Source organism: Lycorma delicatula, chromosome 5, assembly GCF_047948215.1.
Source record: "Lycorma delicatula isolate Av1 chromosome 5, ASM4794821v1, whole genome shotgun sequence".
NCBI lineage: Eukaryota > Metazoa > Arthropoda > Insecta > Hemiptera > Fulgoridae > Lycorma > Lycorma delicatula.
Window position 1 is genome coordinate 115,554,944 of NC_134459.1, and position 24,814 is coordinate 115,579,757.

The 24,814-nt window shown below is 30.6% G+C and overlaps 1 protein-coding gene across 2 annotated transcripts in view; it reads left to right on the plus strand.

The window, feature by feature from the left end:
- The first annotated feature begins 1 nt into the window (after position 1).
- The window catches only part of l(3)73Ah (polycomb group ring finger 3-like lethal (3) 73Ah), a 38,193-nt gene continuing 13,380 nt past the window's right edge, over positions 2-24,814 (plus strand). The window contains exons 1-4 of one of the 2 annotated variants that reach the window (XM_075366899.1): positions 2-243; positions 9,010-9,137; positions 19,196-19,348; positions 24,273-24,418. In XM_075366899.1, the coding sequence (XP_075223014.1) occupies positions 9,032-9,137; positions 19,196-19,348; positions 24,273-24,418 (405 nt within the window). In that variant the 5' untranslated portion in view covers positions 2-243; positions 9,010-9,031. The remainder of the gene's footprint in view (positions 244-9,009; positions 9,138-19,195; positions 19,349-24,272; positions 24,419-24,814) is intronic. The other variant, XM_075366898.1, reaches the window with a different exon arrangement.

Here is a 24,814-nt window from a genome sequence, read left to right on the forward strand (position 1 = left end):
TGCTCTACTGTCTTCTGCTTCTACACATGGAAAGAAGATGGCCGTCTTTGTGTGTTTGGTTAGTGGGTTTAGTGTAATTATTTTACGTGTCTTAATTACTTAAAATGTGAGACTAACAAGATTTGCATCGTGTATATTGTCTCCGGGTATTAACCTGATAGACTTGAATCCGTTTAGTCACCTGGTTTTTTTTAGTGTTCATGTATATTTGCCGTGTGTTCGTAAAGATAGCGGGACATTAAGGTAAGCAAATAAACAGATTTGCAATAGCTGTCATTTGAAGTTTATGACGATCTTATTACTATTATTATTTTTTTTATTAAAGCTCCTTTGGGCTTAAATTAGAGTAGAGAAAACTATTTAAACAGATTAATGTTCTGAGTTTTCATTTTTATTGTATAATTTTTATAAGTTATCTAATTAAAGAAAAGGAATAATGGAGGTTTTCCATACTTAGAATTTATCATTTTGTTGTAAGATTGTTTTTGTAGCATACGTTTTAATGTGTATGCATTATTTTGATATGAATACATTTGTAGGTTTTTCTGTTGATTGCTTATAAAGAAAAAAAAACAAATTCTAGTTTGTACATTGACAACTTTATTTTGTTGCTGGTGAAAAAGTTACGATTTAAAAGAACTACATCAAAATGTTATCTTGAAATAAGGTTATGTTTCACATCTCTTATACTTTAACTTAACCTCTATCAGTTGGTTAATTTAGTGTAGAAATGGTGGTAACATATTAAGTTAAAATAATTTTATATTTTGGAGTCTGTGAGTTTGTAATTGTGAACTGTTCTGATCAGGGTAATAGAGAATAAAGATTTAACCTTTTTAGTTTTGCATTTATATTAGTATAACTGCATACTTACTCATTACTATTTAACTGTATATCAGTAACTTTTATTACATCTACTAAGAAATTTAACATTCGTGTGCTTACTGGAAATTTTTCCTTAAATAAATGTATCTCATTTTTTTGGTCTATAGGTCTAGCAGTTAAGCTACTTGATTTGTTCCATTAACCTCAATGTATTGTTTGTAGCTGGACAAGTTATACTGTTACAGGTAATTTTTTGACTGATGTATGGCCTGTGCATCAAACGTGATTGAACCTAGGACTCTGTTCCTTGACCAATACATCACAAGCTTAACATTTGAAATCTTTTTGTTATTAGCCTAATTTCTTTTATAATAAGAAAGATATTTGATATTTGCATGTAAGTGTATATAAGCCATATACATATATTGTTATATTGTTTAATATTAAACAATTAAATTTTTAAATTAAGCAGCTTTTACATATTAATTGATAGTCTTTTGAAAGTATTCCAAAGGCCTTTTGTGCTAAGAATTCAGTATAATAAACATGCACTGAATGGATATCTCCCATATCCATAGACCACATAATATATGAAATGAAAAAATCAAAAACTCATTTTTAAAGAAAATACACGACACTAACATACTTCGGCCAACAGTCATACAAAATTCTCTTCAGGTATTGCTTCAGAGGATGAGACGAATGATTTTTATAATGTGAAAATGCCACACCAGACCTGGGACCTCCCAATGAAAGGCAGAGACACTACCACTAGCGCCACGGAGGCTGGCCTTACAAAATTCCACATTTTCAGGAAAAATGGTGTTGCTTTCAAAATTAACAAAATGTTTAAGATCTCACAGTAAATTAACAAAACATGTACTGAGAAACATGGCTACCTGTACAACATAACTGATGATTGAACAAAATTGGATAGACCAGCGATGCAGTCACCCACAGATACAAGAAGCACATGCAGGTGTTACATGATATGGCAGAATCCAATTTTTATCATTCTTTTGCTATGAAGCACTGGGTCCTTCAAACCACTGACTGCATTTTTTTGGTCCATTGCCATTCTTCCTTCAGAATTACAGAAAATGCATTCTTTTCAAATTGTAATTTGATGTTTGAATAACATGCTCCTCCTATTCTGATTTTGGCCATCCCTTTACCTACTAACCTCACTACTATAATCATTCTTGACCTTCTATTCTTTATATTCCAAGCAAAAGGCCTAATTATTGTAATACTCGTTTCTTATCAACCTGTGTCAATAGCTTCTGCTACAGCTGGTTTCTAACTTTGGCTGTAACTTTATTTTGGTTTGTTTTTACACCACTCCTATCATTATCACATTTTAGTCACCCCTATTCTGTTATATTTTTCCAACACTGTCACATTGTCCATCAGGTATAATAATTGCCTGTCTGATTTGTACATTTCTATTTTAGTGCTATTAATATTCAGCAGGTATTAGTATTGATTGGCATTTTGTGTGTGATTATTAATCTCTTCAACTATCTTTCCATCTAAAGATTTCAAGCATCAGAACTATTGATCTTCCGTAATCTCATGCATGTGTTTATTGCTTTTTTTTGTCTGATGCATAATTTTAATTTCCTGAGGATTTAGTATCAAACCTTTAATATTAAATAAACTTGTCCTCCAGCTGCTAATTTGACTTCCTCCTTGTTCTTAATTTACTTTGTTTCGTTACTTGATTCATAAGCACTGCAAACATCAGTGGACTGAGACTGCTGTCCTTGCTTTTTCTGTACCTATATCAAATTTCTGAGAATGTTTTTTTTTCTATTCCAATCCCTTTGCCTCTGTAGCAACATATATACTGTTTAATTCATTTTATTATAGAAGATAGTGCCCCAATTTTCATCAATGTTTCCCATAATTCCTTACACACAGTCATATCAGCTGCAGCTCTTAAATCCAAGAAAGCAGTTATGTCTCTTACTCTGTTTAGAATCTTATCTATAGAATGTCTTAGTGTAAATATATGGTTCACAGTGTGTCTTATCTCTTCTAAAGACAGTTTGTTCATTCTATAATTCCTCCTCATCTCATTTCTGTTACTTGTCTGTTAAGACTATCAAAGAAAGCAATATTGCAATAATTTTCACAATTATTACGTAATTTGAGTTCTCATACATGAGTAGAAAAGCGACCTTTAAATTTTGTACTGGTTCACTAGAATCAAATTTCTCTTCAAATTCTTCAGTAGAATTTCCTTTGTACCTGTTCCTCTCCAGATTTAATAAATTCTGGATTTATCCCATCCTCTCTTCTAATTTTTTCCTTCATTGCCTCCTCCATGTAACCAACTTTTGCTTCCCCCTCTTCACTTCTTAATAATTCAACATCTGGAAATTCAGGCCCCTCTGCCATCCCTTGGAAGTGATCCTTATAATACTAATCTCCATTTTTTAAATATTCCCACTGTTTTAGTTTTGAGTCTTCAATGTTTGCCCATTATATTTCTTACAAGTTTTTCAAACTTTCCTTTCAGATTTTTAATTTTTGGCTAAAATTTCCTTTTGTTGCCTGTATATTTCGCTTTGCCCTTATAACCAAAGCTCCTCCAACCTTTTGCTTTCTTTACTTCTTAGCATCACTTCTTTTTATGATATATTCCAGAAAAAAACATGTATTTCATGTTCTTGCATTGTTTACACAGGCCAACGACAAAAACATTTTTAATGAATTCGCCTATTTCTTTACTTTTATTATTATGGTTCTTGTAAACAATTTTGATTATGAATTTATGTTACAATTGAGGTTAATGATATCTTTAATCTGTAAAAATTTTCTAATAATGTTGGAAAATTCTTTAATATATTGCAAATGAACATATGTAGCTTAAATAGAAATTTTGATGAATTTGCTTATGTATTTAAAAATTGCAATATTAAGTATGATGTAATAATTTTAACAGAAACTTGGGTAACTGATCATGACCAATTTAATTATAACATAAACAAATACTTATTGTATGATGAGCCTGGTATCCATAACAATTATGTAATTATGGTATTTGTGTGTTTTTCATTGAAAAACTGAACATTAAAAGAAAAATTTGGAATTACTCATTATTGAACTCAAAATGAGTGCTCAATAATCAAAAAAATTATTCCAGAAATAGATCCTGAAATTTTAAACGTTCATTTTGTTCAAGTATGTAAGGAATATGTAGAAAAGTTGTTAAATGCAAATGCGTGCGTGACAATCATCAACCAGATGCGGATATGGCAACTCACGGTTCTTTTTTCTCTTTCCAACAAATGAAAACAAAATTATCAATATAATTACTCTTTTCAAAAATAATTCAGCTGCTAGTATTGATGGTATTAAAAACACATCTTAAAAATAGCTAAGCCTATTAAAGAATTAATAAATACATATTTTGCCATTGGGTGTTTTCCAAATAAATTAAAAATTTCTGATATTTTCTCACTCTTCAAGTCAGGAGATCATTGTATTCCCTCAAATTATTGTCCAATAAGTTTGTTAACTGGCCTGTCTAAAGTTATGTAAAAAGTTGTCAAATCACGAGTGACAAAATATTTAAGTAAATTCAACATAATTCATGCAAGTCAGTATGGATCTCAACCAAAGAAAAGCACCCAAGATGTATAAATTACATTATCGGGTGTATGTTAAATAACTTTAAGATTAATAAGAATTATACTTGTTTTTTAGATCTGGTGAAATCTTTTGACACAGTCCCACATTCAAAGCTACTTACAAAAATAGTTTGGCAATATGTGGCTTACCTTATTTACAAGTTTTCTAAAAAAACAGATCGCAAATACTTATGTTGGACAAAAATACTGTCATAAATCACTTGACTGAATATGGCCTACCACAGGGATCAGTCTTATCCCCTATCTTATTCTTATTGTACATATAATATTGATATAATATTTTTCACATATTACACTGTCTTCATTTTCACGGGCTCCTCATGGGATGAGGTTATAAGATCAGTTGAAGTAGATCTTAAGGGTGTCAAAGCTTGGTTTGAAGAACAACCTAACAACAACCTTGGTTTAACTAACCTTAAATGTAAAAAAAGCATGTTTATGGCATTTTCTACAAATCACGGTAGTCAGCCTTCTAACCTAAATTCTGCATTCAATAAACTGCAGAAGGCCAGCTTTTACTCTATATTTATATCCCAAAGTAGAAAAACTAAATAAAATAAAATATCTTGGCGTCTGGATATATCCTCACCTTAAACGGGACACATTAACTATGCAAAAAAAATTAAATACTTAATCTTAAATGCCACCAAATTAGTTAGTGTACGCCAAATCAATATTGCAGTATGGAGTGTTTTTGGGGCGGGCAAGTAATGTGCACTTAAATAAAGTGTATATGCTTCAAAAACGACTTAAAAGAAAAAGCCGCTTTAAATAGGTCCAGACTTTACGTTACAGCTAACCTATTCCGGGAATTTAATGTGTTAACAATGAGACAGCTCTACATCAAAAGCAAGCATTGTTTTGTATATTACCAAAAATATAACCTCTTTAATACCAGTGATTTATCATATAATCTGAGGCTATCTATTATCACCTTTATAATATCCTGAAGTGACCTATCAGTCTGCAGAAGACATTTCATGAGTTTTTCTGCTAAACTAATAAATTTTATTCCTGCGGAATGAACAAAAAACTCCTTAAAGAAATAGATGAATGGATAACGACAAATAATGTGTATGAATTGATATTCTAAACATGTTTTTGTCATCCTGTCTAAATATTAAATAATTAGTTAATTCTCTAATCCAATCTTAATAACGTTTTGGTTTTTATAAAAAATCTATAAAGGAGCTAACCAAACTAATGAAGGCAAACGTATTAAGGGTAAATTTGTAATTTTAATTGTAATTAATAGTAAGATTATTTGCATTGTTTAATATTATTTTATATTGTTATAAATGGTGTTAACAATGTAACAGATACAACAATGTTCAGTTTACTCCAATTTATACAGTATACTAAGCCAGTGGTTCCCAAACTTTTCTGAGTTGCGGCACATTTTTTCAATTAAAGTTTTCCATGGAGCCCTGTCCTAAGTAAAAGCATGACTACTCGTAAGAGATAAAAATAAATAAAACTTGTATATCCTCATTATTTTTTTACTATTAACATTAAAGTAATAATTATAAATGTCTTGGTTCAGTTAATTATGAAGGGAAGCTTTTACAATATTTCAAGGTGCCCCTGTGGAGAGGCTGTGGCTCCCCAGGAAGCCGCAGTGCACAGTTTGGGAATTGCTGTACTAAGCATAAAAGTATACAACAGTAAAATATTATTTACATCATCTTCATATTCTTGTATCTTGATATTAATAAATGTAGAATGTTGAATTTTAATGCATGGATCCAGGTTTTCATTTGTTTTATGTAATATTATTAAGTTAAATTTTTTTTATCCTTTCATCAATTTTCTAAGATAATAAGTTTAAATTTTAATTGATCTTAATCTTTAACAATTAAATTTTGTAAGAACTTTGTTTATTTATGTAGGAGCCTTTAGTTACTACTTAGGTTCCTACTATTTACCTTAAAAATAGTTGTAATTTTTATATTCCGTTTTGAGAAATGTTATATAAGTTGCTCATTACCTGCACACAGGTTATCCTTGCAGGTATTATGTTTCCTAATTATATACTGTAATTTTTTTTTTACCTCATAATTTATACAAGGGAAATTAAGGTTTAATAATTTTATTTAATTCTTGCAGTCTTAAGTGTATAGAATCCTAATATAAAAATAAAAAAAGCTGTATCATACATCATTTTTTAACATTTCAACACTCAGTATTTTAAGAAATGAAATTTTTAGTGAATTCAATGGTATTTTATTATTAGATGTTTAAAACTGTAAAAATTGTTTTATATCCAGATGACACTGTTTTGTTTACATTGCTGTAATATATATAAACTATTAACTGTTTACAGCTGTTTTTTTTTTTAGTCAACCTAATCTTATGTGTTTAATACATTGGCTATTTGTGGTTGTAAGAACAGTTTTTTTTATATTTGTGGTTTGTGGTACATTTGTGATTAAAAACCATCAAAGGAACATTACAGAGTTCCTTAAAAAGCATACTTCTCATATTTTGGATCAGGATAAGTCTTGGGTGTCACATAAGGTATGCTATGTATATGTTGAAGAGCATAGAAAATGTTCAAAAGGAGAAACAAGCTTTTAGATTTATTATTCCAATGATATGGAGGGAGCCAGTAAACCGTTCTAGTGATTGTTACTTTTGAAGTGTTGATTTTACTGGTTACAACACAAAAAGTAATAAGGTACCCTAACCTTCCGTCTGCCATTTGGCCAGTTGGCCATGGTCCAGATCTTCTGTTCCTAAACCACCAGAAATGTTTGATGATGTTATGCTGGGTATATCTAGTGATGCCTAGTCTTATGCCGAAGATGAGTTTCAGTATACTACAGAAAATTTTGAACCTAAGTTGTTTACTCAAACCGAGCTAAATGATTTGTGGTTAGGGATTTGGGCTTTTAACGAAGGAAAAATCTGATCTGCTTGGCTCCAGATTCAAAGAAAAGAACTTGTTGGCAGGAGGAACAAACAGTTACATTTATAGAAGAGAGAAAAACATTTTCTGAATTTTTCAAACAAGAAGGTGATTTAGTACACTGCTCAGATATTGCTGGTTTAATGTATTTATTCAGAATTGAATATAAAAAGGAGGCTATTTATAGATTCTTATAAAAGTAGTTTGAAGGCTGTTCTGTTACACAATGGTGACATTTATGCATCATTGCCTGTTGCTCATTTTGTATATATGAAGGAAAGCTATGAAAACCTTAATATAGTTTTAAAAAAGTAGACTGTTCTGCTCATGGTTGAATAATAATGTGGCAATTTAAAACTGTTATTCATGTTCCTTGACCAGCAAAGCAGTTTTACCTAATTCACATGTTTCTTATGTGAATGGGACAGTAGGACAAGGGATCAATATTGGTTCAGAAAAAGTAGCCTGCAAGAAAATCATTAAAGCTTGGAGTGTAGAAAATCCTGTGCAAGAACCTTGTGAATCTGGAAAACATTCTGGTATCACCTCTACACGTAAAATTAGGCTTAATAAAACAGTTTGTGAAAGCCTTACCCAAAGATGGACAGTATTTCAGGTATCTCTGCGAGAAATTTCCACAACTATCAGAAGCTAAATTGAATGAAGGCCTGTTTGTTGGGCCCGACATCTGAAAAATGTTAGATTCCAACTTTAAATCAGAAATTACTTAAAACGAAAGGGAGGCTTGGATATCATTCAAGCAGGTTGTTATTAATTTCTTGGGCAACAAATATAACCCACATTATATTTTTATTGTAACCAACATGTTGGAAAAGTTAGAGTTAGGATTTTTAATGAGCCTGAAAATTCACTTTTTGAACAGCCACTTTGATTTTTCCCCAGTCAATTTTGGTGATGAAGAGCCAATTTTCCCATCAATTCGAGTGATAAGGAGCAAGGGGAACATTTTTATCAAGATTCAAAGTAATGGAAAGATAGTAGTATCCTTGCTGCTGGAACAGCAGCAATATGATAGGAGACTAGACTACTATTGGTCACTTCACGTTCTGCTATCAGTTACTACTATTGGTCAACTTTAGCAAGTGACGCCACAAAAAAAAAAAACTATAGTACATACTTTAAGAAGAAGTGGAAAAGGAAATATAAACCAATGGACACATAAAGCTTATGTAATAAAGAATTATTTTCATGTTTGTACTGAAGCTTTATTCATATTGTAATATTAATTCATTTTTTTATTACTATCCTATGTTCCTCAAATCTCCTAGTTTATAACAAAGTCACAAGTGACAAAACTGTGGGTGGTTGAAAATAACTCAGGTCAGATATGGATTCAGCACCAAATCAAACGTAAGAATCTGTTGTTAAGATGAAAAAAGTTTTCAGAAAATTAATTTTTGTTGGCTGTTGTTATCCATTAAGCTGTATTTAGTTGCTGATTAATCTTTAAATTTAACCATTAAGGGAATTAATTTTTTGTTTGTATCTAATTTTTATGTACTTGTTTGAATTATGTATTTAATACCTATCTTAGTTTCATTTATAATTTTTATAAAATTTGTTACTATTATTTATTTATTTTTATCATTTTTCTAGATTGACTGATTTTTTAAGAAATATGGAGAGAAGAATTAAATTAAAAACACTCAATGTTCATATTACTTGTAAAATCTGCAGGGGTTATCTTGTGGATGCTACTACTGTTACAGAGTGCCTTCATACATGTAAGTGTCTTTAAGTTAAATTTGTCTGTTTGTGGCCTTATTATTATTATTTTATTGGTTATTTTAATTTTATTTATTAAAATCTACATTAAATTTTTAAGAATTATTGTAGCAGTAATATTTTTTAATTCAAATTTATTTGGTTGTTCAATTATAAACTTTTAATTTTAATTTTTTAATTTTTTTTTTGGTGTTTATGGAAAACAAATATCCATTTAGATATGTTATAATTTTTCATCCTTAAATTGCAGATCAATCAACTTGGCATTTTGGCCTTGTTCATGTCAAGTTGGTTCAGATAATAAACAAATCTGCATTTTGTGTTTAATTTTTATTCATCATTGCAGCCATCCATCTCATGTTGGTTTTTAAAATTATTTTCTAATTTTGCTTTTGTTCTATTATTTAGTAACTTAGGGAAAGTAAGATTTAGTAGTTCAATTTATAAGTTTATTATTTGATTGGTGCCACCCCACTGATCTTGGCAGAGTAACAACATTTCTGTTTTTCATCTGGAGATTTTAAGATCTAGTCCTGGACAGGCATTCAATGTTCACAAATGTTATCATTGGTCAATTACTGTCTTTGGGGGTCAGCTTATTATTGGTATATTAACAATAAATAGTTATTGTTATTTGTCAAAATATTAAAATTTTAATGGAATAAATCAACTTTTTACTAGAAATTTCTAACGTAGTAATGAGCTTCCAAATTTATGCAATTTTAATTTCTTTTCTTATTAAAATCAAGCACATTTATGTATTGTTTATAAATTGTTTTACTTTTTTCATCTTGTATAGGAGTTGTTTTGCCTTATGTAGCAAGTGCATTTTAGTTTTTGGGATCTTATATTAGAGATTTTACAATTATCTTAACTTTGGTTATAAAATGTTTACTTTATGTGTTTTAAAGATAAATGTTGCGACATTGACAGCCCTTGGTTAATAGCGTTGAGGTAGATTTTAGACCGAGGGTGGACTGTATATGTTCATAGGTGATGAATGAAAACACATTATTGATTACTGAAGGATTATTTAATTGTATGCTGTCTTGGTGGTTTGAAATAATTTTGTAACATAACACTTGTAACTTATAATTTAACGTTAAAGATAGCAACCATAAACTAAATAGAACTAAGTAATGTTTATCCGAACAAGAATTGAGATAATCCATCCAGACGCGACCGCCTTGGGTCAGGTATGAGTGCAAACTGGTTAGAAGACGCTATGTACAGTGCTAAGAAGCAGCTTGTGACGTAGACTGGCGTGATGGTCTGGCAACCATAGTTTGCCATGGGAACCCTAGCCACTGCTAGGTTTCAGCATCCAACGGCAAGAGGGGGTGAAAACGTAACACCGCCCACCAAATTATAATTATATTTTTTATAAAAATTAAAATAAAATGATGTTAAAATAAAAAAAAAATTATTGATTGGATTTAGAATGATTCTCATCATCTAAATTTAGAATAATAATCAGTTTATTAATGGCTCTTTTTATGTAATGTTATTTGTTTTTACGTCCACTAGTCTAGTGAGTCCATCCTTGCCTCGATGCACTTGAACTATTACTCCCAATCTCCACATGAGTGGAGGAAGGTTATTTTCCTTAATTATAACCAGATTACCAATGCAAATGTTGGTATTTAGAACCTTGCACTTCTTTGTTTTAGAGAATGTAAGTAGTCGTTAGACCATGCCTTCCAAAAATCTCCTAGTAGTAACTTTAAACTGCCACCTAGCAAGCTTATTTACATTAATGCCTGAGAAATCAGGGTCAGGTAAGGAAGTTAAAGGAACAAAAATTTAAAAAATGTAAATATAATGGTCTTGAATTTAAACATAACTCTATTTGGATTAACAGGGTAGATAATTCTTCGTAGTTGAGAACAGATTTTCCTAAGACTTTGCAGGTGAAACTTTATGCTCTTTACAGCGGCTTCCCATAAACCACTTCAACTAGGAGATTATGGAGGAATGAAGAACCATTGTGTTGTTAGAGGTGCAGAAAGATTTAATTTTGAAATTAGCGGTATCGGTTTTAAGAAAATCATACATTTCTTGAAGATATCGATTTGCACCGCAAAAGTTTTTTCCATTGTCAGAAAAAATATGAGAGGGCAATCCTCGGCGTCCTACAAATCTTCGTCGGGCAGTGATAAAGCCTTCTATTGTTAAATCAGTCCTGAGTTCAAGGTGTAGTGCCTTTGTGCTGAGACATACGAAGAATGCGATGTAAGCCTTAACAATCGATGGATTGGTAGATTGAGTACGTCGCTCACCATGACTGTTAAGTATTGGGCCAGCAAAATCAACACCAGTTGACTGGAATGGTCTGGATATTGTGACTCCAGACCAAGTAACTGCAGTTGTGCAGTTGACCAAGTAACTGACTGAGGTTGAACTCTAAAGCATTTATGTATGATGGAGCGAATTATGATTTTGGAATTGATGATCCAATTGATCCAAAAATGATCCAATGAATTGATCCAAAAATGGGTTGAGAGAAATTAATTTGCTTTTCCTGGATGCAGCAGAATTTTTTCTTAAATCGTTTTATTCCTTTGCAAAATATAATTCTTCAGTTTGGTGAACAAGAATTTCTAACATGGAACTGGTTTCTTGTGGAAAAAGATCTGACAACATGCGACTGTTTTTATTTTTCAAATTGTGGATGAATCGACAACAATATGAAAATATGTGTTCTTGTGAATGATGAAAATGGTTTTGAAAGTTCTGTAGGTTTAAGAGCAGCTGAAAAGACATTAGTTTTGCTAGACTCTTCTCTTCCTTGAGCGAATCTGGTGGAATCATAGAAATAACAGATTGATTGGATGGCCAGACATCCTCCTTTTCTTTCAGAAAAGACGGACCATTCCACCAGATTTGCGACGAATACCTTCCATTGATTAGGAAGCGATGACAACAAGTAAAGTACAACTTGAGAATCTGACCAAAGTTGGATTGAACGAAACCTTATACCTAAAATACACTTAACTTTATTGATTAGACAAGATAATAGAAGAGCCACCCACATTCAGCTCTAACGTAAAAATAGAGATTTGGTTGACTGGAGCAACTCTAGATTTTGAACACAATAAGTGGGTTTCAATGTGTTCATTGCTATCAACATATCTGATGAAAAGACATGCACCATATGTACTGCTACTTGGATCACAAAATCCGTGTAACTGATAACTCTTACTAAAACTAATTTTAACTAATCTAGGAATCTTAAAATTACTTGGAAGATTTGAGTCGAGAGTGCAGAAAATTCCATTTTTCTGCTAACAGAGCAGGAAGAACTTCATCCCAGTGAAGGTAACTCTTGTATGAGCACTTTAAATGGAACAATTATAGGAGCAAGTAGTCCTAAAGGATCGAACAATGAAGAAATGATTGACAAAATGGAATGCTTGCTGTAAGAAGTATTCTTATCCCTTTCTTTGAATTGATAAATGCCTTGAGGATTTCAAAATAATCCAAGTGTCTTGATATTTTCATCCTTATCTAATTTGATGAAAGAATCAGAATTGTCAAACATATCTGGAACATTGGAATGGCATTTATATAGTGAAAGTTCATATTTGCTAAGCAATAACGAAACATCATTGTATAATTGTTTCAACTGATCAATGTTGTCACAACCAGTGAGCAGATCATTAACATAAAAATCTTGCTTAATTACTTGGCAAGCTTGAGGAAAAGAGGCTTCATTTTGATTGGAAATTTCAATCAAATATCTTGTTTCTAGAAAACTTGAAGGTGATAAACCATAAGTAACTGTCTGTAAGTTATGTAGAATGATTGATGAGTTTGTATCATCATACCAGAGAATTCTTTGTAATGAAAAATCTTGAGGATTAATGCAAATTTGTCTGTAAATTTTAGGAATGTCTCCTGATAGCAAGTAGCTGTGAGTTCTAAAATGAATTATAATTAAAAATAAATCTTGTACTAATGGACCTGTAGCAAGAATTGACTGAGTGATTGGCTATGTGAAGTTTTCGCTCTACCATCAAATACTACTTTTGTTTTGGTAGTGGTGGAAGATTCACAAAATACTGTGTGATGAGACAAATAAAAGGTTTCAGATGGAACCTTGGACTGAAATGAATCTACAAGTTGGATGTGATCCCATTCTTGATATTCCTTCATGAAACGAAAGTAGTCTTCCTTGAGTTTAGGATTTTTCTTTAACCTATCTTGTAATAAATTGAAACAATGTTTGGCATTTGCATAAGAATCTTCTATAGTACAATTTTCCTTATGAGGAAGAGACAACAAATCTGCCTTGTTGATCATGAAAGGTATTTTCAACAAAATGTTTTTGCAAAAAAATTCCTCTTTGGTTGGGAAATGATTTTCTACCTCTTCAAATCTCCAAAATAATTCTAATTGAGATGAAAGCTGTTCATTATTAACAAGAAGTGATATTGAATTTGAATTGTTTTTCCGCTTACTAGGTTTAGTAGGAATTTGACCAGAAACTATGAAACCAAGACGAGTTTCTTGAAGTATGGTATGTTCGGAATTATGAGTTAAATGAACAGGCTTAAGTAGAGAAAGATAATATTGAACTCCTAGGAGAATGTCGATTTGCCCAGGAATATTAAAATGAGGATCGGCGAGAAAGAATTGAGAAGGAATTTCCCAGTCAGTTACATTTTCAAAATGATTGGGTAACAGCTCTGTAATGGATGGCATTACATAACATTTCAAACAAAACATTAAAATAAAAATTTTCATATTTAGAATTAATATTTAAATCAATACTTAGCTTAGATTTAGTAATGACATTGCTAATACCTGTGAACGGCATGAGAACAGGTTTGGTTTGAAACCTGAGTTTGGCAGCAAACCCTTCAGTTCAAAATGAAATCATTGAAGTGGAATCAATTAAACTCTAGCTTGGATGAAATTACTCTTTTTATTCTTAACGTTAACTATTGCTGTTGCAAGTAAAACAGATTTGTTAGGTTCTGATTTTAAAGTACAATATGAACTATTAGCTGGAGGACCTTGATTCGGCTTATAAGATCTATTTGCTGCATCTTGCAGCATTTTACCTAAATGAATTAGTGTATGATGCTTCCGTGAGCGGTTTTTACATTTATAATTGCTTGGGCAATCCTTGACAATATGTTGTTTACTTAAGCAATTAAGACTTAAATTTTCTGAAACACAGTTTTTCTTTTGTTAACATTATAACTTAAAAACTTATCACGTCGATACAATGGATGGTTGCTAGTTTTATATAATGTACACATAAAATTATTAGAATTATTTACATTAAATACATTTTTACTAGAACTAGGTTTTGAATAATCATATTTTTTGCCTTTAAATCTTACATTAGACGGCTGTGCCTTTTCATTACTTTGAATCATGTCTGTTGATTCATGTTATTTACATTTAGATTCTAAGAAAGACATAAGTTGTTCTAACTTAGAAAATTCATTACCTTCTAATGATTATTCCCAGTTTCTTAAAAGTATTTAAATTTAAGTTTTGTCTAATTAACTGTATTACAATAAATTCTAAATAGTTAATATTTAGATTTTTCAATGCATTAATGTTTGAATTAACTTTGTCAATGAACTTAGATGAATTTTCAGAATTTTCCTTTTTTAATGGTTTTAAATTAATAATTTCTAAAGCATGTTTAGCTGCTATTAGCCTTTTATTATCATAACAAGCTTTAAGTAATTCTATTGCAGTTTCATAATTTTCAGATGTTAGTGATAAATTTTTTATTATGTCAAGAGCATTGCCTCTTAAGAAATTTGTAAGGTAATAAAATTTTTCAAAATAAAAAATTCTCAGTTATGAACTAAACTATTAAAAAGATCAAAGAATTTTTGCCAAGCCTTCACATCACCATGAAAGGGCTCAATTTGTATAGGTTTTAAAGTAATTGGATTAGGTTTCTTAATCACTTTATTTGCATCAGTTACCTCTGAAATTTTGAAATGATTTTCTAATTTTTTTATGTTTTAATCTAAGTTTATCAAAAAGGTTATCATAAGTGTCTCTAACTTAAGGTCCGTATCAGTCACATCTTGGTGCAATTCGATTTCAGATTGACCATTGAAAAATAGTTTTCTGTATTCTAACAGTTTATCAAACTTAATGGTAAATAGATTGTAATTGCCTGAATTAAGATCAAAGTTTTCAATGAATGTTTTTAATTTGGCTATACTGTTCTTCATAATGCCTTGTTTTTTAATTAAATCCTTGAATTCCAATTTTATTGGAATCATACACAAAATAATATTAAATTTTAATGAAAAAAAGTTATAAAAAAAGGTTAAAAGGTAAATGTTATATACAATAATATTGTTAAAGTATAGCCTATGCATAATGTTGAATGAACTAGATTGGTTATAAATATTATACGATATTGCTAACATCTGCTGTGTGCAGGTTAGTGAACAATAGAAAGATTGTCTGAGATGTGCCTGTGCGTGCTTTGTACAGCACAATAAAGGGAAACTTGTTCAAACTGGTATTGAGGGTTGGTTCCTTATACCTGGATAACTTCATAGATACAATCTTAACTGTATTATAAACATTGAAATATTCACAAACATTTATGTTTGTTTCACTAATGTTAATTTTTTAATTGCACTTTTAACATAAACTCTTAATCTTTGATACACTTTTTATAAATACCATGTTGTTGATGGTTTGACCTTATTGAAACCCATGGATGAATGCTGTAGAACAGCTACGTCTGTGTCGTTAACACAGCAACTTGACAATGAAATGTTGGTTAACAGATGCAGTAGTTGATCCAGTAGGTACAGTGACTTGACCATCTGGTTCTTGAATGTGGAGATGAATGACCATAAAACATGTGGGTGTTGGCTTGAACGATCTAGCCTGGAGGAACAAAAAACGTGTTGCAACATTGACGGTACGTCCTTGGTTAACAGCGTTGTGGCAGATTTTAGAGCAAGGGTGGAAAGTATGTGTTCATAGGTGATAAATGAAGACAACATCTTGTTGATTACTGAAGAATTGTTTATTTGTATGCTGTCTTGGCTGTTTAAAATAATTTTTTAACATAATACTTGTAACTTATAGCTTAGCAAACATAAACTAAATAAAACTTAAAGTAGTGTTCATCCGAATAAGAATTGAGAGAGACCATCCGGACACGACTGCCTTGGGTCAGGTATGAGTGCAGACTGGTTAGAAGATGCTATGTACAGTGCTCGAGGGAGCAGCTTGTGACATAGAGTGGCATGATGGTCTGGAGACCATAGTTTGCCTTTGGCACCCTAGCCACTGCTAGGTTTTAGCACCCGACAGCAAGAGGGGGTGAAAACATAACAATAAATTTAAAGAAAATTGAAAATCTGTATTTTTTCATGCATAATGAGTACATTAATATGTATTATTGCCACTGTTATGTTTATAATAATGATAACAATAATTTTCGGTTTGAGTTGCCTTGACTTTTTTTTTGTGTATTAAACAATGTGAAAAGTAGTTAAGAAATGTTTAAATATTTGCTAAATAAGTGGGAAATTTTGTCTGCTTCTAATTGTATTCATGTGAGTAGTATCAAACTGTTAGGCAATAGTTTGTGTGCGTGGATGCTGAGACCGTCTGCGGATTGCAATTACTGTGAGGAGGAAGGCACCATGGAACACACAATGTTGTATGCAATTTGGTTCCTGCAGCATAGAGAAGCATGCGGGGGGAGAATTCTATGTGCTTATCCCATAGAACATCATTGGAACTATGCTTCAGACCAAATGATCGTGGCATGCGGTGTCCATGATGCTGGTTAAGATCATCCACACCAAGTTGGCAGAAGATGTCCAGGGGGTGAATCACACCTCATGAGTCTTTCTTGAGCCATGTTCCTGGTTCCAAGAGGTCCCCAACAGGATCCCAACAAGTTTGAGGTGTGGAGGCGCGGATGGAGACAAGACACATGGGGTGCTGTGATAATACCATAGGGTGGGCTCGGCATCCCAAAGTTAGAGAGGAAGAGGGGTTTTAGTTGGTAGCCCTGCAAGGGAAAATCCCATACTACTATGGATGTAAGATCACATAGTGCCTAAAAAAGGTTCCTCCTTATGCAAATAAAAAAATTTACTCTATTACACAATCTAATTAGCAACATTTTGTTAAATTCTGTAATTGATCTTCCCAGCAATTACTGGTAAATGTTGTGCAGATGTAAATGCACTTTGAAAATTTGTATTATAAAGGTAAATTTGTGAGATCAGTTTATTAGTTCAAGTGTAATGTTAAAGATAATAATAATGAAAGTGAAGTAATCACATTTTAATATTTACAGTCTTAACCCACCGGGTTGGTCTAGTGGTTAACGCGTCTTCCCAAATCAGCTGATTTGGAAGTCGAGAGTTCCAGCGTTCAAGTCCTAGTAAAGCCAGCTATTTTTACACGGACTTGAATACTAGATCGTGGATACCGGTGTTCTTTGGTGGTTGGGTTTCAATTAACCACACATCTCAGGTATGGTCGAACTGAGAATGTACAAGACTACACTTCATTCACACTCATACATATCATCCTCATTCATCCTCTGAAGTATTATCTAAACGGTAGTTACCGGAGGCGAAACAGAAAAAAAAAAATGTATATATTTACAGTCTTGGTCTGGTGGTATTAGTATTTGACAAATGCATTTATGCAGATTCACATCCTACATGTGACTAGAATGTAAAATGCATATTATACAGGTTATTCAACTTAAAAGAGGCCCAATCAGTCATTAGTTTATTCTAAATGCATATTTTTGTTAAAATGCATATATTTGTTTGAGTTGGATAAAATAATTAGGAAGATGTTGTTGCGACAGGAGATGGAATGGGGAGGACTGTTTATTACCAGGACATATGATTATTGCCAGAATTGGCTTTTGAACAAGTTGTATAAAGTTGTGTTGTGTATTAAAATGTGGTTAAGTGCTGAAGAACATGTATTCTTGATGAAAAATGTATTAGAGATAAAAATCCTATGTTGTTTGTTGGCAAAAGTTAAGGGAAAATTTTGAAAAGGAAGCACCAGTAAAAAGTTTTATACAGAAGTTTTAAAAATGTTTTTGAAACAGGTTTGGTTAGACCAGAAACGTGTCTGACACAGGTCAGTTTTAATGATACAAATCATACAAGACATTAAAGTGACAGTCAACAAGATTTCATAAATCTGTGAGGAGACTAAACTAGGAGATGGACATTTCACTACATTCAGCCTATACTGCTGTGAGGAAAATGTTGAATCCGTATAAAATTCAGGTTTACCATGAGATAACTAATGCTGATTATGATAAAAGGGTTCACTAGTGTCAGTAGTTGAAGAATTTCATTAGAGGCAACATTGACATTTTAGATCAAATGTTTTTCGCAGATGAAGCATTGTTCACCTTTGTGGATGAACCCATCAAGGTGACAAATAGTAGGACCCTTGTTTTTTGAAAAGCACTGGATGCTGCCTTCTACCAAGAAATTATCCAACCTTACTGCAAAATAATGAGCTTGGCTGCTGGTTGCAACAGGACAGTGCCACTTACCATACAGCTCGCTCTACAGTGGAGATGCTACATGATTTTTTTGGTGGAAGAGTCATTTAAAGGATTGGGCCACTAAGATCCCCTGATCCGACTATTCCAGACTTCCTTCTTTGGATTTACTTAAAAAAATGGTTTATAGGAGTAATCCATACATTGCAGGAATTGAACACAAACATTACCAATGCCATCCAAGAAATAGACAGAGGACTGTTGACAAGTGGATAGAAATGGATGGACATCATTCTCAACACCTTCTATAAATTATTAGTGTTGAATACTCTGTAATTTATATAGGAAGTACAGTAATTTCTTCCTATTTGTAAGGTATATGTTCCAACAGTTTATTTCTAGTAATAAAACAGAAAATAGTGAGACTAAATGTTTTGAAAAACTGGTTGTACTCTGTAAGATCACCCTTATAGTACTTAAGAAATTTGCCATAAATTTTTTTTGATTGAGTGCATTTTATAATAACTTACAATAAGTATTTTTGTTTTCTTTTTTCAGTTTGTAAAAGTTGCTTGGTGAAACATTTGGAAGAAAATAATACTTGCCCTGCATGTAACATCGTTATACATCAATCGCATCCACTACAATATATTAGTTTTGACAGGACTATGCAAGATATTGTTTATAAGTTGGTACCTAACCTACAAGAAAGTGAGTTCTGAATATAATCTATGATTAGAAAATATTTATGTATACATATTTTTTAAAGAATCAATTTAAAAATAATTTTTTAATTTTAAAGTTTTATTATCTTACCATGGTGTATGTAGGAAGTTTTAAACATGACAGTAGTATGTAAATACATACTAATGATTTTAAAATTTTAACTATATATCTTAAAAAAAAGATAACTATATTTTTTAAAAATTGGTCTGCTGATGATGGAGTTAAAGTTCTGGTAAGCGCTACAGACAAATAGGTGAGTGTTCTTACCTTTTATTGAATTTGGTGGATTTAAATATTTGTTTGTTCATAAATATTTGATACAGTATATAATGTTCAAAGAAAAAAAACACAAATAAACATATTATATATATTGCGAAAGTATGATATTTATGTTAATAATGTAAGTATTATTAAATTCCATATACTATTACATTGATAAATATGATGGGATTTGAGATAAACTTTTTAATTAAAAAGAGGAATTGTTATGTAGATGATATGAAATATTAAATATTGTAAGTTTATTGAATTAAAGTGAAAATGAAATAAAAGAAGTTAAATTCTGAAAAGACATTAAGATTATTGATATGAAAAAAAAGAAAAATTGTAAAAATTCAGAAGTTTGAAATTAAAAAAAAAATAGATTTAAATAAAGTACTAGAAGTGGCTATCCTCTGGTAATTAAGCTGATAATGGTGTTCTCAGGGTTATGTTAGCAGTGAAATTATATTTGTGAAATTAACTTTTTGATATTAATAAAAAATTAATAATTATCTTTATCAGCCAAAGTTTTTGTCAGGCTGGAGTAGTCATTCTAATGGCCACCTGTTAAAATTCATCAGGAAAGATGTTTGAATTATGCAGATAATTCCTGAACGGTCTCTTTGCTTCCTGAACGGTCTCAAAAGTCCTTGTTGCTTCCTGTCTCTTATGACCACAGCTGTCTAACTAATAATGACTTGATTTTGGCTTGTATACACTTGGGGTTTTGATGTCATATAGAATGCTCTCGAAACAAATGATTTAATAATATATTTATAAAGTCAAACGTTCAGGAACAAATTTAAACATGAATACTTCCTAATAATTGAATTCCACAATTTTTTTTTTACATTAAATTTCTTTGTTAATTAATATTTATCATTTAGGACTAATGTTGCATGTTAATATAATAATATCTATTAATATATAGAAAGAAGTATGAATAATTCATTTTTGTGTCTCTAGTTATAAAAAATAAGTAGTAGCTGCTGCTGAGTACCTAATATTTAATTAGTAAAATTTGTTAAGTTATATGGCTGCATAGCTTAATTTTCTGGCCTAAATTGAATATGTTCATTGTTATATACTGTAATTATTTTCAAAATGGTAAAGGTTCAATTAATCCTTTTCTTAAGACCTGTTTCTCCTTTAAAAAAGAATAATTCTCAACCATGTAAGGTGACAGCACTTAATGTATCTTCTCTGTTTTTTTTTTAATCCCATCACACAACAAACAGCCAACTTGGCTGTTTCTTTGAATTTTATTTCAAAATGCTTATTATAAATTTCTATAGCGATTATATCACAATGAACAAGAATAAACATGCAGTCCAATTATTTAATTTAAAAGCAGAAAAACAACTTATCAATAGAGTTTATATTGATAAGTTATAATAGTATTTATTATAACTAATGAATTAAAAATAAAACTATCTCAAGTTGTGTTTGTATACTAGCAGGTTTCTTTCAAATTGAGCACAAAAAATTGACAGATTTGGTGGTGACATAGATTTTTTTTTTAACTTTTGATGCGTTATTTGTTTTCAGTAGTGTATGACAAATCTTCTTGGAACACTACATGCCTCAACAATTTTTACGAATCAAAAATTTATTGTCAAAATATGGAATCAATTACAGCTATGTATAGTGCACTTCATGATATTTATGGTACGCATAGTTGGCCAAACAGAAGCATAATTCATCATTTGGTTAAAAAATTGAAAATTTTTCTCTGTTTGATGTTGGAACACCAATTCACAAAAGAAATGCAAGGAGTCAAGAGAATATTGCTGCTGTAAGTGCAAGTGCTAAAAAAAATTGAAATTATAGATTTCACATCATTCACAAGAATTTTACATTTCTTCAGCTAATGGTGAATTTTGCATAAAGATCTTTGTCTACATCCTTATAAGGTTCAACTAATTCCAAAATTAAATTTATGGTACCATTCTATGTATTGATGGTTTGCTAACTGGATTCTAGAGCAGCTCAGAGTGAATCCAAATTTTAAAAAAATCATCTTTTCAGATGAGGCTCATTTTTTCTTGATGGCTTCGTAAACATGCAGAATTGTTGTATTTGGGATGATTCCAATCCACAAATGATTTGACAGCAACCATTACATTAAAAAAAAGTCACTGTTTGGACTTATTGGTATGGATTATGGGCTGGTGCCATCATTGGACCACTTTTTTTTTAAAGAAATGAGCAAGTAGATGCTGTTACGATAAGTGATGAACACTCTTGAAAAATTTGGAAAATTTTTATTTGAATGACATGTGGTTTCATGACTGTGGTTTCAAATGCCATACAGCTGCTGAAATAATTCAGTTATTGCATCAATAATTTGGTGATTCAATTATTTCATAAAATGATATTGTCAATTGGCTAACAAGTTATGTGATTTGTTTCCCGTAGACCTTTTTTCTCTGGGGTTATGTTAAGGCATAAGTCTATAGCAAAAAGCCACCAATGGTGGATGACTTGAAAGCAAATATTTGCTGCGTTATTAGTGGATTTCAAGCTGATTTGTGTGAAAGATTCATGCAAGATTTTGTTGATAGACTTTGCTATGTCAAGCAAAACTGTGGAGGTCATATGAATGATATTTTTTTTGATCATAATATAATGTTATAAGCTTAAAAAAAGAAAAAAAAATAGTTAATAATACACATACTTTTTGTTTTCTTGCAATTTACTTTTTGCACTGAAAATGAAAGACTCTATATAAGTAAAGAGAATAATTATATATAATATTGTGTCAATCTCCGCAAAAAACAGAATCAGAGAACACACCGTAATAGTGGGAATACTGGAGTAGGAGTGTAGTACCTTTCATTCTCTTGACTGAACAAATATTTGTTCTGAATTTAAAAATGTTTTCAAATTTTTTTATCAATAAACAATACAAAATAAAATTATAAACCTATAATTTAATGTGTAATGTAAAAAATAAGAATTATTAAAAAACATCACTGAAGATGGGCGTAGGCTCAAAAACTTTTTGAACATGGAAAAGTAAAGGTAAGAGTGTTCTCTAATTCTGTACTTTGCAGAGGCTGAAAAAATATATTATATATAATTATTTAATGTACAGAGGAAAAAGAAAGAAAAAATGGACTATAAAAAATTTAATCTAAATAAATTAATAATAAAGTAAATAGAAATGTAATATTAATTAGATTATGAAAGACTTAACAATATTAGAATTAAATAAAAGAAGTTAACAAATATAAAATAAGATTTTTTTTTTGTTTCTCAATAAGAGTGAAAACTTCTGTTACAGTATCAGTAAATAAATAAATACATATATGTAATTAACAAAAATTGCTTATACCCCACCAAGGTAACAAATCTAGCCAATTAACTTAACCAATTTATATAAAATATTTCAAATTCATGGGTTCATCATCTGTTATAAAATATAAATAATTTACTTACAGCAGACAAAACATGATAACAGTAATACACATATGTAATAATTATTATATTTATTACATATAATTTTTTTTTTTTTTTTTTCATTTTATTTAGATTGCATTAAACACAAAACAGTTATATCTTGTATTTTATATTGATAAAAATAAATTTAATCGTAATCATTAACTGTAAACATTAAACATCCTGTGATGATATATGCATATTATATTGATAATAATTTCTCTTCTAACTGTATTCTTTAATTCATTAATTATATGTTCTTTGCTTGTTTAGTTATTGCTCCTACTGCTCACTTAGTATTTATTGTTGATAAATGTATTTCTATTCATATAAATGTATCATTCATATAATGTAAGTACTTCATTTTTTATATGTCATTTTAATGAAGATTTATTGAAACATTTAATTGTTTTTATTTTATTATGTGGATCAAAATCTACAAAAGTTTTTTATTTTGTAAGCTTTCATCTAATTTTAAATACTTATTCATTTTGCCCATAATTGAAAGTTTAGTATTTAACACTTTATGGTAATTGGATTGTTACTTTGATCAGTTAAGCTTTATTTGTATTTAACTTAATAATTTTTTTATGAAACAGTCAGATATTAGAGACACCTAAGTTGTCTTTTAAGAAAAGTCATAGCAGATTAATCTGTTCTATAATTCAATCATTTACGTCTAGCTGACTGGTATAATTGCTAAGATATCAGTATAACTTGTTTATTAAAATAATAAAATTCGTGCAGATTGCAAGTACTTAGTATGTAGTTGGTACTGTCTTGTGCTTTATATTTTTTTTAATGATTTTGAACTATTTGAGTGCTACAGCCACTAAATACCAAAGTATGCTACTGTTTCATGGATAATCTGTACCAAGTGGTGTTTAATTTGGATGATCTGTGGAACATGATTACTGAACATGACTTCTGATGTTGATTTGCCATCTTTCTTTTCCATTTAATTTCTGATGTGGTGCTATTCCTCTGAGGTGTTCAATTATTGAACTGTGAGATTGTAGGTGGGTCTTGTTCAGAACACAGAATCTATACTTGAACTGAAATTAAATGTATATTGACTTGTGTTTCTTAGATATTTTTTCTATTTTTCATTTATCAGTTCCCATTTCACTTCTTAATATCCTTTGTGTTGTACTTTATTCTGTGAGTTTGATTTATTAACTTAAAGAATAATATTTTCATTTAATAGATGAAATGAAACGAGAAAGAGAATTCTATAGAATGCGAGGCTTACCGTGCCCTAAGGACATTCCACCAAATTCTGGTTCCCTTGAAGAAGAGAAAACACAGCAGGAACAAGTTGCTGAGTTAGACTTACATAGAATGGATGAACAGGTTAATATTTTATTTTATGTTATTCATTAGTTTTAGGTAAATTTTTATTAACAAGATGTGTAAATGAAAAGAACAAAATTATTTCTAAGATGCTAAGGATATCTACTGAACAAAATATGAAAATTTTTAAATGAGGTAGAAGTATGATTGCTGTATAGTTAAAATAAACCTTTTCATCCCTCTACTGCTAGAAAGTAATTAACTAATACTTATCCATCCTGTTTAATTTAACCCATACTGTTATAATTTGATAATGAAATTGTATTTATATTTCTTCATTTAATAAAGCCAAATTTATTAATCAATTTTAAAGTATTTGGAAGGACTTGATACTTACTGACACCTAACCCTTTGATAACTTGTCATAATCATGCAAGTAATGTAGAGAATATTAAA